At 28.9% G+C, this 16788-nt stretch overlaps 2 protein-coding genes across 5 annotated transcripts; one reads left to right on the top strand and one right to left on the bottom strand.

The window, feature by feature from the left end:
* Positions 1 to 1714: 1714 nt before the first annotated feature.
* wcy (WW domain-containing adapter protein with coiled-coil wacky) lies at positions 1715 to 9085 on the bottom strand. 4 transcript variants are annotated; one of them, XM_034319955.2, is made up of 12 exons: positions 8890 to 9085; positions 8649 to 8682; positions 6945 to 7185; positions 6091 to 6176; positions 5831 to 5911; positions 5292 to 5490; positions 4517 to 4855; positions 4214 to 4440; positions 3832 to 3970; positions 3518 to 3741; positions 3261 to 3388; positions 1715 to 3168 (listed from the first exon to the last, which is right to left on the bottom strand). In XM_034319955.2, exons 1-12 carry the CDS (start codon positions 8928 to 8930, stop codon positions 3090 to 3092), a joined length of 1818 nt encoding a protein of 605 aa, XP_034175846.1. In that variant the 5' UTR covers positions 8931 to 9085; the 3' UTR covers positions 1715 to 3089. The 4 variants fall into 4 exon arrangements, with proteins under 4 accessions (XP_034175846.1, XP_034175845.1, XP_034175847.1 ...); XM_034319954.2 differs by having other exon boundaries at positions 3832 to 3973; positions 8890 to 9084; XM_034319956.2 differs by lacking the exons at positions 8649 to 8682; positions 8890 to 9085 and adding an exon at positions 8062 to 8082 and having other exon boundaries at positions 3832 to 3973.
* A 132-nt stretch (positions 9086 to 9217) lies between these two features.
* Positions 9218 to 16659, top strand: LOC117602221 (uncharacterized). The gene is given in 10 exon segments (XM_076691744.1): positions 9218 to 9239; positions 9959 to 10085; positions 10228 to 10336; positions 10530 to 10776; positions 10860 to 10977; positions 11050 to 11194; positions 11260 to 11347; positions 11586 to 11952; positions 12036 to 15753; positions 16299 to 16659. Coding segments are annotated over 8 exon segments (4815 nt in total). The 5' UTR covers positions 9218 to 9239; positions 9959 to 10085; positions 10228 to 10248; the 3' UTR covers positions 16343 to 16659.
* The last annotated feature ends 129 nt before the right edge of the window (positions 16660 to 16788 follow it).

Below are 16788 nucleotides of genomic sequence, written 5' to 3'. Positions count from 1 at the left end.
CACTAACCAATGATAAAGTGAGGCTGCGCTGAGATATGTCTATGCTGCTGTCTTGCACTGTGAACATTCTCTGTCGAGGCTGTGTCGTCCATTTGTCTATCCCCTAGACAAATTTCCAAATTAATAAATATATCAAATACTGACCTAAAGGGGCAGTACCTTTGTATTAAATCTCGTATATGGCCTTAAAATCACATAACGAGCGTATGATATAGATGTATTAACGATTGTAAAACAAATCATATTGGAATTGTTTTGTAGCAGTTTGTACTCTCCATTGCAATATGTTTGCATAAACACTTGAAGAGCACTACATTGAAATCGTTCAACAATAGACCTGTAACATTTCATAACTTGTAAAATATTTGCTCTTTTATAAGTGACATTTGTTGTAACAAGCGTTAAATACCCATTTAAATATTCATTTTTATTACAACTTAACCATACATGTACTTCAATTAAATTGTTCTAAAAATGAGAAAATAGCAATCAACACAGGAAAAATAATTTATTGATAAAAATGACAATTATTAATGGTTCTTTAATTGCTATATTTTTTTTATTTGACTAGAAGAAACAAAGGAAAATTCTGAATATCCTAACTTCATACTAATAATATAATCCAGAAAATTTTTTAATTTTAATGTACAATACTTCTACAAGTTATGAAATGTAAAATAAAATGAGTCAGATGTTCAGAGGCCTTATTATAATCTTAGTCCATGAAAATTATGCATTGTACTGAATTTACACGAATATCTGTAATGATTATATTGAGGATATATTAATCAATGATCTAACGTTCAAAAAAGAGAGAGAGAGTTTGTTATAAAATAAGTCCAATGACTGACTGTAATTAAATACAATGTACATGGGAGAATGTTCACTGTATGCTTCAGGTGCTATGGGGATGTTATAACATTCTCATGACATGGTATAATGTTAGATAATATTGTAAAGAATTATCGGTGTTTCTCAATCGATAAAATCACTTCTAATTCGGTAATCATTAATCGCACAAATGAAGTATGAAAAATGCAAACAATTCACTCTTTTTTTTTCAAATGAACTCAGGAAAAAAATTTCAATTATGACTGTTTTATTTTACACTAAGCATAGTAACACATAGTTTATTGAAACATACATACATACATAGTAATAAAAAAGAGATTATAATAAAAATACCCGTGTATATTACATATAACAGAAATAACATCTATTTGCAAAACAAGTGTATAAATATGTAATTATAATTAATAAAACCTCGATAGCCTCATATCGTATAATTTATTGTATTAAATGTGACATGTTGCTTTAATGCATAACATTTGTGATTATGACGAAGGCTATTGAGAACTCGCGTTGAGAAACACCGTGAACAGGATACATTCACGTTAACATTATTACCAATATTATTCTTAAATACTATCCTCCGCTGTACTCATAATAATTATATTATACAATATTAAGATACATGAAAAATATCAATCGAAAAAAAAAACAATGTTTAATTTGGGTTTACAATTTTTATTTTGTAGCTAGTAAAAATAACGATTTTAGAAGGGCATTTAGATATTAATGCGAATCAAGAAGTTTAATTATATATCATACCAACTAATCACACTTACAGCTTAATTCTTTTTTAGTAAATGATTTTAAAAAAAAGGTATGAGAAGAAAATATGTGCACAGGTACTTTGTAAAAAGCTTCTTGATTTGCATTAAAAAAAAAAAAGTAATTTGAAAAGAAACGTTTAGAATTCAGTCGCAGTCTCAAATTCTTTGATGAAATGTATCTGTTTCGTGATTAGATTTCATGTTGCTTTTTATTTCTGTAAGTATTAAGCTCACTCCTTAACAGTTCCTTAAAGAAATATACAAAGTAAGAAATCCATATTATAACTTACTGTAGTATTCGTGGTTTTATCATCCTGAACAATATATATATATATATATATATATATACTCGTTTTATGTTTTCTTCAGTGAAAATACTTTATTTTAAGCACAGTAAAGTAACTAATTTTTTTCATAATGTTTTGAACGAAAATAGAGTGGGCAGAATATAAGTGATGGAAAATTGAAGTTCTATTCCACACAAAATAGCTCAGTGATTATTGTTTAAAAATTCTAATTCTATGTATATAAATATATATATATATATATATTAATTAAAATTTCTAAGGATCACATCGTCTACTACATTTCAGTTTTTGCTTACAAGAGCTAATACAATGATATAACGTAATTCATTTTTTCTTATGTTGTATAACTGTATGAGGAGCTATGCAGAAAATAAAAATTATTTACGATTAAAATATATTAAGTGTTTCACTTATTTAACCGATTTTGGCACATTCTATACAATTTCTTTTAGCAATATACCATCAAAGTACTTTCCAAAAGTACTAAGAATAATACAGATTAAGTTATTGTAAATCTCTAAAACTATTTACAAATACCTTTTATACAAATTATAATTTTCTAAACATTTTTACTTTTCTTCTTTATATATCATACTTAAAGAAAAGTTTATTAAACATGTGAAGAAAATTATTATAATTTTACAACAGAAGAAAATCATTTTTCTTTTAAATAGTCTGGGAATTAGGTAAGACAGTGGCGATAAAGAACTGAATTAAAACTTCTGGCACGAATTTTATTCCGAGATTTACAACAAAAATGTTTCAACTAGTTAAAATGCCGCTTACTCTTGGGATATGAAACATTGACACGTATAACATAGGTAATACAAGACGATGTGGACAATTTAATAGTTTGCAATGAACTGATAGAATAGATTGATTTTCTATTTACTTAGTGTTGTGTTTGCATGTGGATAGGCCTTTTGTGCTTCCCAGAGAGGGGGGCTTTTCAATTAATTATAAGACTCGTTAGTTGATAAACGAAACAACCGATCCTCTCTGGGCAGCCCATATATTCATTACTATTTTTTACCGTTTCTATCATGATATTATAATTTAGGTACAATCTTAATTATTCAATATTAATGAGAATATTAATAATTATGTTTTATTTTTTGCATGAATTATAGATTGTAATTATAATTACTTTATAAAGTTTCTTACACTAAGAATCATCAGACATGAAGGAATTTTGGGATTTTAGCTCCTCCAATGTTTGAATTTGTTGACGGAGAAATAATATCCTAGAATATTAAGTTTACCAATTCAATTTAAAAGTAATTTCATTATTATCTTATAGGTATGATTTGAATATAAAATATGAGTGTACATATACCTTTGTTCCTGTAAAGTTGCCTGAATCTCTGTCAGCCTCACTATAGATCGTGCCGTCTTTAATTCTGCCGACACTCTTGTACACTGTAAACTTCCCATTGTGTGTGCTTCCTCACTAAGTTTCTGTGCCTATAAGTGACAATTACCGAAATATTTTTTATCATACCATTCATAGATATATCATATTATCTTATATACATATATGACATAACTATGATGAAATAACTATATGTGTGTGTATGTATTACATGTATATACCTGTTTTTCAAGGATATCAGCAGGAAAGGCACGCACGTGTTGCGTTAGATCTTCCCGATAATGATTAGCAAGTGAAGGTGTTAAAGAAGGTGTTAAAGGAGGCTGTACTCTAGATAATGCTTGTAAACCTGTATTACTTAAATTTCCAAGAGAACCTAATGTGCTAAGATTTTGCAATGAGCTTAAACCTTGCACTCCAGAATTCGTACCCCCAGGACTTGTTACTGTGAAAGAAAAATAAACATATAGTTATTAAATGTTAAGTTTTATCAATTCAAACAATAGTACAAGTTTATCGTTCATCGTCAATATACATTTTCGTGCATCAATGCAATCCTGGGTTTCCGAATGCGTCGGAGTTGGTGGTCCCTCGCTTGTAATGTTGCCACTTGTATCAACTTTTAGCGGGACCATTACATCATTTCCACTATTATTTCGGTCACCACTAGCCGACTGCTGGAAGAAAAATATAATCAAATAATTTTTATTATTATCATCTACCTGTTTCACAGAATTAATAAACTGTTTATTAATTCAACTCCAATTTGAATTTAAAAAATGAAAAAATAAGGAATAAATGCTTACTATAAATTTTAATATTATAATATGAAAAAAAAATGTTGCTGAAATCTCTGTAAAAAAATTTAGATTAATTACCTACAAAAATGTTATCCTTAAATTATAGAACACACTTACTTGTCTAGACAATAAAATAGCGGCTGTTTGAAGTGTTTGTAGTGCTTTTTGCGGTGTAATGTCAGGTTGTTCTTTATTGCCTGTGATTTGTGATAAAAGTCTTGGAAGATTTGCTAGTGAAACTGGTGGCCCTGGAGCATTACTATTTCCTTGTTGTTGCGTCGGTGAATTAAGTTTACCAGGTGTTTGTGGTGTTGACGGTGGATGTGATGTTAACCGAGGTAATGCTATAATCAATTATTAATCTATCAGTACTTTTCTTTTCCTTTTATCATTGTATTGTATCCAATAAATAAAACATACCAGTGGCCAACAAAACAGGACCTTGGGGCAGTGGGTCGTGAGTGCAAGATAGAGGTTCAGAAGTTGGTGTAGAATCACCTGGTGATATATCCATATCCTGAGCTTGACGCTCACCTCCTGCATCCTCTCTACACGATTCGCGATCTCTTTCACGTTCACGTTCTCTTTCACGTTCTTTCTCTCTTTCCCTTTCCCTAACTGATACATCTTCCCTAGTACTACCACCACCACTTCCACTGCATGAACTCCAATATTCTCGTTTATCGGATTGACGCGATGATTTACCATCTCGCACACTGCTACTGCTATTTGACCGCGAGTTGGAATGTTTATCATGACCTGCGAGACAAAAGAAATGAAAAACCAAAATCTTCTAAACTGAATCACTTTTCTGACTTTGGTTATATTAATTAGTTGAAGTTATGAGAAATTCAGAAATTCAGTTGTTTAATATTTATCTGTATGGGGTGACTCATTCTTCAATTAGAAAAATATCATTTTCTATGCTTCAAGTATAAAATGATAAACATAAATACACAATAAATTAACTGAACTTCCTTAATTAATAAAATAACCCTTTCGCTGCAGATAATGGACATGCGATAGTCAGTTAATTGCAAGAGATTAGTAGCAAACAAATTATTTACCAAGCTTTAATGATTTACGACTATTACACATTTGATACTGCAGCGAAAGGAATTGATAACATGCAAAGTACAACCATTTGTTTTTAATTAAAAACATTTATTTAGTGATATAATATCGTTAAACCTACTTGACCTAGAAGAATAATCATTAGATTGACGTTGTCGATTATCTGTTCGACTAATCCATTCCCGTGGCTTTTCCCACTGAGAAACTTCTGTTTTACAGTTGTAATAATACTTCTTCCCCGAAGAACTCATGTGCTCTGACCAATCACCGAACCTGGCCGAACGTTCCATTGCACCTCCTCGCTCATCACCACGTTTATCCTAAACAGACTGTTCTAAAATTTCCGGAAACGATTGAATCGATGGAAAATATTTATAGGAATTCCAAAACTTGTTCGAAAAGATGAAATTATTTGGCCACGTTGTTGATCCTGTGTACCTATCAAATCTTCATTTTTCAATACTTTATCACTTTAAGGAATTTGTAATTCTTCAACAACATACTTGACTTGACTATTGATTTTAATATCTATTTATTTAACTTTTACATCAAACTTTATATCAAAGATAAAAATTTATTTGTTATTTTATTCAAAAATTTATTCAATGTGATATTTATGTAATTTTACTAATAACATTTGAAGTAATACTTGATACTGACCTGACAGGAATTGTGTGATAATTTCCTTTGAGATGAAGACTCTCTTGATGAATTTGATGATAATTTTATAGGATGTAAAATCTGTAACAATAAAGAAACATTTATATCAACATATACCACTACTTGAAACATTTCAAACAACTTCATAAAATATTCAGCATTACACATAATACATACTTTATTCAGAAAATTTTACGTAACTAAAATTAATTGGGGGTATTACGTGCTACTTAATTCGAAGTTTATAACAAATTTCATACCTCTCCACTACTCCTATCGTGGTTGGTCCTGTGTTCTGAATCTCTGCTCTCACGGCTTCTCTTGTCTTTTGGGGATCGTGCACAATCTACACATATGCAAGTAAGCATGTTACAGCTGAAAATGTTAAGACACAACCCTGTTTTTATACTGAAGAAAGAGGAATTAAATCTTTATTTCTCAAAGAAAAAAGTGTTATACAGTCGATTTTGTAACAGTTTCTTTTTTATATAATTTGAAACATAAAATTTTATTTATAAAATGAAATGAAAACATGTCACTTATTATATTTAATGAAAATCTTACTCAAATAAATAAATATAAAATATATTTATGTTCATTATTCTTGTATAATTTGTATAATTATTTTATGCACAAGTTTATTCTATATTTGTGCACAATAGTGAACTATGAAGTTTTTAAATTATATTCTAAATTGTGTGCTTCTATACATAAAACGTGTGTAGAATATCATATGTAACAAATGGTATTTTATTAAATAAAATTGGTAATATTCTTCTATTTCCAAATAATAATCCGTTTTTTTTTCCCAATTGATTTAGGAAATATTTTTATTCCAATTACATAAAACTTTAACTTTTAACAATGCAAAAAACACTTAATTCTTCCTTATTAATTATAATCTTTAATTTTTACTGGTTGTAGCAAAATTGACTGTATTATTGTTCTTCATAAAATAATTACAATTATTGAATTTTTCAATACAATATTTTATAAATTCATGACTATGTTTCTTAATTACTTTCTTAGTGATTTACTTTGGATATTACTTTAAAGTACATTAAACCTAAACCATATTGAACAATTAAGAGAAACAGATATAAAATTTAATTACCCGAATACTTGTCCCTAGAGGAGGATAACTTGTAGTCTCTATTTTCTCTCTCCTTCTTGTAAAGGGGTTTAGATGTGTAGCTGCGAGGACTATCTCTGTCTGTTCCCATGCCCATACCCAAGCCCGCTGCTGGACTGTAAGAGTTGCCATTTGGGGAATCTCGCATACGTCCTTCGTAACGACCATCTGATGATGTCGTTGATGAGGAATAACCACCCTTAGAACTGCTGTACTTTGCGTTCTGCAATAAAAAATATTCAATGTAAGTAAAGCAGACATTTTTTATTTTGTGAAAAATAAATAAAACAAATATTAAATATTCATATCATTTGATATCATTTTTTCAATTTTACATAAATAAAACATATTAGGATCACAATATAAATGTAACAAACATCTGTAATACATAAAATAATCATGCAATGGTAAAAACAAGAGTGCAAATTTTTATTTCATCTACATAGAATACATTTTATGAAGAAAATAGTTAATAATGTACTTTGTTTTAATGAATAATTTAATATAACTTTCATGAATTACATAAAACTGAATGAACCTATCTAATACAAATTAAGTATGAGATTAGTTAATATTAGTAGAGGTATAACTTTTATAAATAACCTATCACAAAGGAAATTCTAATTAAAATGTCAGTATAATATTTCTAAATCACTATTAGTAATCTACATAATGAAGAATGAATTATTGATTTTCTACAAGTGAGGTTATATTTACAAGATGAAAAAAATTGTCATCTTTCACAAAACCTGATAAATATACGATAATTTGTACATTATTTTTACCACATTCAATGTAAGCTATAAACAATACATTAAAAATCATATAAATTTCATGCACATTTGTAACTATATTACATTCAAGGACAATATTACAATTAATGTTTTTAAAACATTTTAAAAACAATGCAATATTTTTACTAATTGGACTCATTTTTTTGAGCTAATTATTTGAAGTGAAAAAGAAGCATCTTTTTATGCACAATAGACTTTAGTTATATACATACATTCGACAAATGTGCATAATCAAAGTATCTGTACTTATAGCATTAAAATATTCGTTAGAACAGACAAATGATATGAATATTAAAGCAACTTACATACATTCAACGATGTTGTTAGTTGTTAATGCATAAAATGTATTAAATTTGTATAGAAAGAGAAAGCTATTTTTTTTACATTATCATGGTATGTTACAGAAAGTTATCTGCATAATATTACTGAAACATTAGATTATGAAGAATCTAATGTAATAACATAAACATATATATAATAATAATAATGTATATATCACTAAACACATAAGGATTGCATAAAAATTACACCACAATAAAATTAACAAAATAGGCGGGTAAATTACAGGAGAAATATCACAACACTGAAAAAGATGTTTGTAATGTTTCTAATACTTAAAGCCAATAATGAATTCTTTATAAATAATTTGTACTAATCGTTAGTTCATAATAACGAGCCGGAGGAAAAAAAAGTATGACTTAGAAAATATGAAAAGAACGATGACACAGATGATCGCGCAATTTTTCAAGAAAAAGCGTTAAATAAAGAGATGAATTTTATATTTTCTAAACAAAGGCGAAAAATAATCGCGGTAAAATTATGCGTGCAACCGCACTGTAGATAAATTACCCCCCTCCGAAATCCCCAACACCAATTGCTCGATGATATTTACCTGATAGGGATGGGCCTGGTGCTTTTCGAAGTACCTGAAATCATACAAAGTAAATGATAAATCGTATCGTTAGACAGCGGGTGTTCCGGGATGGAAAATGAAATTTCCATCGAGGAGAAACGTCCCGTGAATGGCGGTAGTAGTGATGTCGAGTGGGTCGGATGGACGGACTTGGTGATGAGAGGTGAGGTGAGTAGAGGTTGGTTGTGTCAGGATTGGGTATTTGACGGCGGTACCCTACCCATCGCTGATCCTTTGTGGTTTCCTCGCATGCATTACCATCAATGCCGGTGTCTGTGGGAAATTCGCGGCCTCGGATGTTCCCTTTTCGGTTGGTCAATGTCATAAAAACAACATTAACGCTTATTTAACAGTCAACTTTCTTTCTACCCGGACGCCATGTCACATACGTGATCGGCCGCTAGCGGTTATTATAGCTGAAAAGTTCGCGCAACGTCTGCGCTTCTGTATGCAACTTCTCTTCTCAGGAGCGTATATACTAAACGCTTTAAATTGACACTGATTGACACCATACGTTCGACTACACGTGACATAACTTGTGTCAGACGACTGTTCGATCAAATTTCTGTCGTAAGATTTTTCATACAATTACACAATCATTTATTTTCACTATTTTAGAATAGTATCTCTGTTCTCTAATGATTTTCATTTTGTAAAGATTAGCAGTTGTTTAAATATTAAATCTAATCATAAGTAATAACTTAATTTCTAGAATGATGACCAGTTATGCAATCACGGTTTCAAAGACTCCAATTAATTTTAAGTGATAGAATAAAATTTATATAATCTTGATTAAACATGTATAGTTAAATTGAAAAATTATTAGCGTAAAAAATTTATTATTTCTGAGAATGCATAAGGGTTCTTCAAAAGGAGTGACCGTTCCTGTATTCCGAATTTCCGTGACGAATGCTTTGAACGCTAGAATCACGACGACGTTAAATTAACAATCGGTGCCAGGCGTTGCGTTTCACTCAATTTTCGAAGAACTATAACAAGTTTTAAGTACGACAAGCGACGGCGCAGGTCAGCAAAATTATCGTCGCATGCGACTGTGCTGTTGCAAACACTGAAAAACTAAAGCAATGAAACTGTTAATTCACAGAGAAAAAAAATAACAACTGTGCCCATTTAATTTTCTTTTCTTTTGGGTATGTAGTAGTAAGCGTTGTAAAAGCATAAATCAGGGGTGTGGGGGTGTTTATAATGCCGCACATTGGACACATTCTTAAACAAGTTCGTATTAAGAAAAACTTCCGCTCTTTCATTGTTGATTGTTGTCTTTTTAGATATTTTCTACGATGTACCTTCCCACTGACACGCGATCACATCGATCATAAGAATATAGAAATTGTACCGAATGTTGTACTGAAAGGTGTATAAGGAATTTGGCTATAATTGCGCTGAAAAGATTAGGTAATGTTCCCTTTTATATAACTTATGGATATACTATAAAATTATAATATTTAATCTATTAATAATTACTTCTTATTTCAAAGATAATAAAAATTATATATGGGTATTATTGATAACTACATATGCAACCACTTGTTTCTAGGTTTTATAAAATTTATTTTGAATGGTAGTCATGGTTCCACCTCCACCAGAGATGAATCTATGCAATTCCTTTACTTTGAATGATAATTTGAAAAATAAGAATTCCACAAGTAAGAAGCATATTATTATTCTAATATACTATGAGAGGTATAGGAAACAAAAATATTAGCAGTTAACAGTTCTTATTCATTACTTACGTTGAATATATTTTTAAAATAAATTAATGTTTAAGTCTTATGCCTCTCATATAATTGGACATGTATAAGATATTTTAGTGTTATCTTAATTTTTATATTTTTATAGCAGAATTTTATACAAATGAAATAACAATGGATGAAAGAGATGAAATAGATTTTGTATGGATGCACAAAAAGTATACCAATATATCTACAAAACATGAAACTGAAGAGGTTTTAAACAATCAATTTATTGATGCTAAATTATGTGAAAATATATTTCCATGGTTTAATAAATTTAATAAAATAATGTGTTCATCTGTGGGGAATAAGAGTTACCCATTATTAAAATATTTACTTCTTCTCTATAAACAGTAAGATCATTATCTTTGATCATTTAAGAAATATTGAAAGTATATATAAATAAAAAACAACTGATTTTTATTAAATGTTTCAGAAATATTTTGAAGAGTATAAATATGTATTGTGAAAAGACATCAGATATGATAAAGTTAAAAAACCATATAAGTAATACATTAACATTTTTCCATCTTTATTGGCATGAAATTAAAGAGGTATTTTAACATTATTAGTTTTAATTATACTTAAAATGTTGATTTATGAACATCTTACTAAATATTTTATAGGATGCAGATGATTGTGATTGGTATTTAAATGAAATGTCAGCATTATTAGGAATGTACATAGACATGGAATTCCAGACCTTTAAACAAAATATGGATTCTTCTAAACTGGCAGCCAAACTTCTTTCAGTATTGTGGATATATTTAAGTAAGTTTACACTCGTTATAGGAATTAACATATTTATAATAATTATCTATTCAATTTTGTTTCAGATAATTCAGAAAAATATATCTTCAGAGTATTACTTAAACTTCAATTTGTTACTAAAAAGTACTCAAAAATATGTGATCCTATATTCATGTATGTAAACCTTTAATATTTTTTTTATTACTAATTTAAGAAAAGAAAATTTGTATTGTACAATACTGAGCATGGTAAATTTCCCCAGGAAAAATGGCGATACCCCTCTCCGTTTTCCTGAGTTCCCGGCCCTTCTGATGCCCTTCTGATTGCTACCCTTTTAATGCCATTTTTTCCTAAGAAAGTCTACTGTGCTCGATACTGAACAATACTTTATATAAAAAATTTTTTACAATAGGAAAAGTTTTACCAGTTTAGAAAAAAATATGGAATCTCTGATAGACATAGATTATGTTAGATATTTGCTTGTTTTAAAAATGTGGAAAAGAATGAAGGAAAACGTTAAAGAGAAAAAAGAAGTGAATAAGATTGCTTTAACAATATTGGGGTCATGTATACCGAAAATGCGTGATGAGTTGTTGAAGATTATACCAAAACCTCCCATAGAATATGAAAATGAAACTATCTGGTTGTTGCAACCAAATGTATTTGACTTAAAAACAGCATCCAAGAACTTCTTAGCATTTGAGGATGCAATGTCTGTCCGTTTTAGGGATTCTCATTTAGCAAAAATTTCTAATTTAAACGATTACAATACTTGACAGGTAATTTTTACATTATAAAATATTCATAGTTTTCTGTAAATATAGCGATTGTTTAATATTTTCTTAATTTCTAACATTTTCAGATTTTGTTCTGTGATGTTCAAGAACATACTACAAACCATGAGTGCGAAAGAAGGAAAGTAAGGAATTTAAGAAATGATTGTTTCTTCGAAAATGACATACAATTTAATAAAACTATCGATCAAATGTTTGTAATTAATGCAAGAAACAAGTATAGAAAACATAAAAAAGTGTCGAAATTAAAACCCGGAGAAGTAATATTAATTGATTTAACTAAGGAAGATGAATTGACGATAAATAAGAAGAAGAACAAAAGAAGAAATAATAAAAAATTGGAATGGTTACAAATGACAAGAAAGAAATATAAAGTACAAAAGCAAAATAATGAAGTAAAGTGCAGTAGTCAAGCGGAGATTGTAGTTCATAGTAAAGAAAACTCTGAATATTTTACAGATAATATTCTTTTGGAGCATTCACCAGTTTTGGACAATAAAATTAGTGAAAGTACAGAAAGCTGTACTTCATTGGAACAAGAACCAATCAAAGATAATATTCATGTTAATTTACAAAGCATATATGGTTATATTTTAAATAAAAGAAATAACGAATTAAAATGTTTACTTCAACACAAACAATGTGATACATCATCATTAAAACAAATTAATTTACAACGCCATAAACTGTTAGCATTATTAAAACTTTTAGATACAGTGGGACAAAATATTAAAGTACCAAAAACTATATTAAATCTACTTAAGGAAAGTAGAGAGGAAAATGAAATGTCTCAACATACCTTTATTTCTAAAAGTACAGCCAATAAATCTAGCGTAATAGATACTCAGGGTAAAGAAGAATCATTCTTTCAACCGAAAAGTTCCATAGAGACAATACCCTTGTCAAATGAGTGCCAAAATAATTTAACAAGTACACAATCTATAAAGCAAGAATTATCAACAAATTGTAATACGACACAAGCTGATACATATTGTCGAAATCAACCTGTTTATGTACAAAGTGATTGTCATTTACATGATTTTATATCTATGAACAGCCATGGTTCACAGGTAACAGAAGCTGTGAAACAAAAACTTTCTTGTGACACTCATGAATGCACAAGTTACTGTAAAAAGATTGAGATGAAACCTTTTTCTTATCATAACAATAGTATATTTAATATGATAAAAAGCGAAGATGCGACACAAAATAGTACCACAGACAAGAAATTAATTTGTGACAAAAATGTAATATGTATGTTAAGCGACCTTGACAAATGCATGAACGTGTTAAATCGTATTGGTGAACATATTATGACAGTACATGCAGAAAAACAACGATTAGACTGTTCGGATAAAACAGATATGTGTACCGTTGCTACTACAATTTCTGAAAATCAAATTCCAGGATCGTCATCCAGTTGGGTGCAAAATATAAATTCGTTTACAAATTTAGAGAAATTGAATAAAATTTTAGAATTATATGATAAAAAGGAATTACCGAATATGTGTAATTGTCAAGATTTTCACAGATGGAATGATAAAGAAACCAACACTACATTGAATCAACTGAAATATGATTCGAATAAGTGTAAAAAGATCATTGTTTCGACATCACAACCCAGAGATTATTACACTCACGGCAAAGACAATGAAGATAAGTCTTCTCGAAGTTTTCTTTGCAATCATATAAAGTCTGAAATTGAACAGTCTGTTAAGAAAGAAGATAATGAAAGTTTCAGAATTTTAAGTGACGAATCCGAACAAACGAACGAACTTAAAATGACTCTATTAACGAATAATCATACCAACGAATTTTATATGAATGATCCCAAAAATATTAAAGAACCAAATCAAGATGTACATTGCGAGAATTTTTCAAAAAAGATTAATATAACGAAAACACATTCCGTGGATGAATTCGAGAATACTGATATTTTAGATAACATTCTAAATGGAGATATAACCATTGAAGATGAGCAAGAGATTATGGAAAATTGGCAGTCGCCACTGATGTCGCCAATTAATTATGATAATTCAAACAATGTGTTAAATTGTATTGCAGAATTTTTTTCACAATCTGAACATACGCATTCAAATAAAAAGGAAGAAAAATATATTGTAACAGATTCAGAGAATACTCAAACACCATTACCTGAGGGTAGTCTTGGAACAATTGGAATTCTAAATTCTTTATTCGATTTTGATTTAACAAATATGGATTTTCCTTCAAACGATTTTATGTATTCAAATGTACAAGCAGTTAATCCACGATTAATTAAAAAATCATTTGAAACAGAAATTTTTTCAACCAAAGATTACGATAGCTCTGAATTAAATTCTCAGGACCAAAGTTTTGCAAGAAATAAAGAAAATATTTTTTTGCAAAAGGAAAGAGAACTATGTAGCAATTACAATTATTTAATCGATAGTAGTGTGGATGTGGTTGGATTTGGATTAAATACAAGTAAACAAAAATCACTTGAATTTCCTTCGCTAATTAAAAATTTATCTCCTGATCAATCAGCTAATTTAGTGAATTCAGATGGCATATCTTCTGAAGTAAAAGAATCATTTCCTAAGTGTTGTCTTTCTAGTCCTATTAGTAAGCTTGATACCGATAGTATAACAGAAAAATCCTATATTTTTCAAAAGGAAGATACTGTTAACCAAATCGAATGTTTTAATGATACAGTAAATCAAGTTTCATCTGAAATTTCTACTTCCAATGAAATTCCATTAAATCCCTCAATAAATTGCACATCAAGACAGCAAGATGATATTCAATCATCGGATAAGCATGTGTATTTAGAATTTGAAACGAATCCTTCATCAGTAAAACAGCCTTTAGATTCCTGTGACTTACTGTCTTCCATCGATTTAATGTCGTGCAATACAAATACAATTCCACAGTGTATAGAGGATGAATATGAAAGCTCCATAAAGCAGAAAAACATGCAACATTATTGTACAGAGAAGAAAAATTACACTGCAAAACATAGAATAGAAGTTTGTACACAGTCTAGATCATCCAATAGAAAATTAAAATGTAAAAAGAAGATTAAAATGAAAAGAAAAAAGGAAGAATCATCTTCGTCTATTGTTCAATCAAAGCATAATGAATTAAGTTTAAGATGTTCACAGCTTACTGGTATTAACATTCTTAATCATCAGGATACGCAGAATACATGTGAATTACCTTTATCAACATTTCATGTATCATATTGTCAAAAATCACCACAAATTACATGTACTTCTGAAAATGAATACAAACAGTTCAAATGTGTAGGCATTCAGAGATTAAGAAATATATCTCAACGAAAACAGCAAATGTTATTGAATTTCCATAACGATACTGTGATAGATGCAATTTTCAAAGAGGACCCAAAATTAGAGAATTTCAAACACATCACGGAAGATAACATCTCGGAAGATTCAAATGTATCCTGCTCACTTGAAGATTCACATATATCAGATAATAAAACTTCTATAAAATTTTTGAAAAACAATACAGAACTTCATGAAGATGTTAGTAAAGTAAATGTTACAACTGATATTTCAAATAACACGCTTGTTCAATCTGATGCCAACTGGTCGTTACAAAATGCAGATAAACAGTCTTCAAAGCTTATTGAGAAACAGATGATTGTAACTTTAGATGAAGAAATGCCCTTAAAGAGAAGAAAATTAGCTTCAAAGCTTTCATCAAATTTGGAAGCAAATGCAGTTGTGTATTCTGTAAATCAACAGAAAATGCAAAAGAAACATTTTACTTCTGTAAAAAAAGGTAAAGTTATATTTTTGTATTCTTTGCTTCATTTTAAACATAAATTAGCATTTTCTTTAATCTTTGTTTTTCTTCTTTAAACATATCAGTTTCTGTGCATATAATATATATTTTCATAAAATCAAAATTATAGTACCAATAATGTAGTTTTATAATTTTACAAATCAAATTCTTTAGTATTGGATATTTTAATAAACAATTGATATAATTCTCTACATGGAAGATCTACACTGGAAGATATCATTCCAGTATGTTTAGTGCCTTACAATTATTGCATAAGTGCAATTCGTTGTGATAATAAAAATACAATAGACTTTATGTAAATGTATAATTCAAAGCAAAATATTTATTTTTAAGAAGTGTAAGAAAGTAATGTTGCCAGATACATCAACATTTCTTTTCTAACACTACTTTTTTATACTTAAGAATGTAATAATATTCAGGTAAGCTTATTTTACGGTTGTTTTGTATAAATCTAAGTTCATAATATATTTGTAATATAATATGTAATAACTGAATTATATATGTTAATATTTTGTTCACAGGTATCATATGTGCAAGTAGACGCAAAAAAGCGATAAGTGAGTAACAGTTAAAACATGTACAATATTTCTAAAATTAGCCTTACCCATTCATTAGAGTCAACAGGTGTTTTAAATACATTTGGAAATGTACTTCTACAAACTGCTACGAATTTAGAAAAATAAATTACTACTGTATGAATCTTTAAACAATTGATACAAAGATACATTATTTAAATGCATTTTCTTTACAGTAAGACAAACTTTTCAGGAATATAAAAAGAATTACTATTACTAATGTAATAAAAATATTAATAATTATAATAATTAAATTACTTGAATGTTTAAAAACCAAAAAGGTTGAGTTTAAAATGTCACAAAGTATCAATTTTATAAATTTACATTATTGTATGTTACTTCCAAAGAATTTTTAATAATAGTCCGTATCCTTTTATTTCTATTTCAGTACAAATAAAAATATGTATTGTGACACTTAATTATGAATTTTACTTTT

The sequence above is a fragment of the Osmia lignaria genome, chromosome 13, assembly GCF_051020975.1.
Source record: "Osmia lignaria lignaria isolate PbOS001 chromosome 13, iyOsmLign1, whole genome shotgun sequence".
Classification (NCBI taxonomy): domain Eukaryota; kingdom Metazoa; phylum Arthropoda; class Insecta; order Hymenoptera; family Megachilidae; genus Osmia; species Osmia lignaria.
This window is presented reverse-complemented; position numbering and strand designations above follow the sequence as displayed.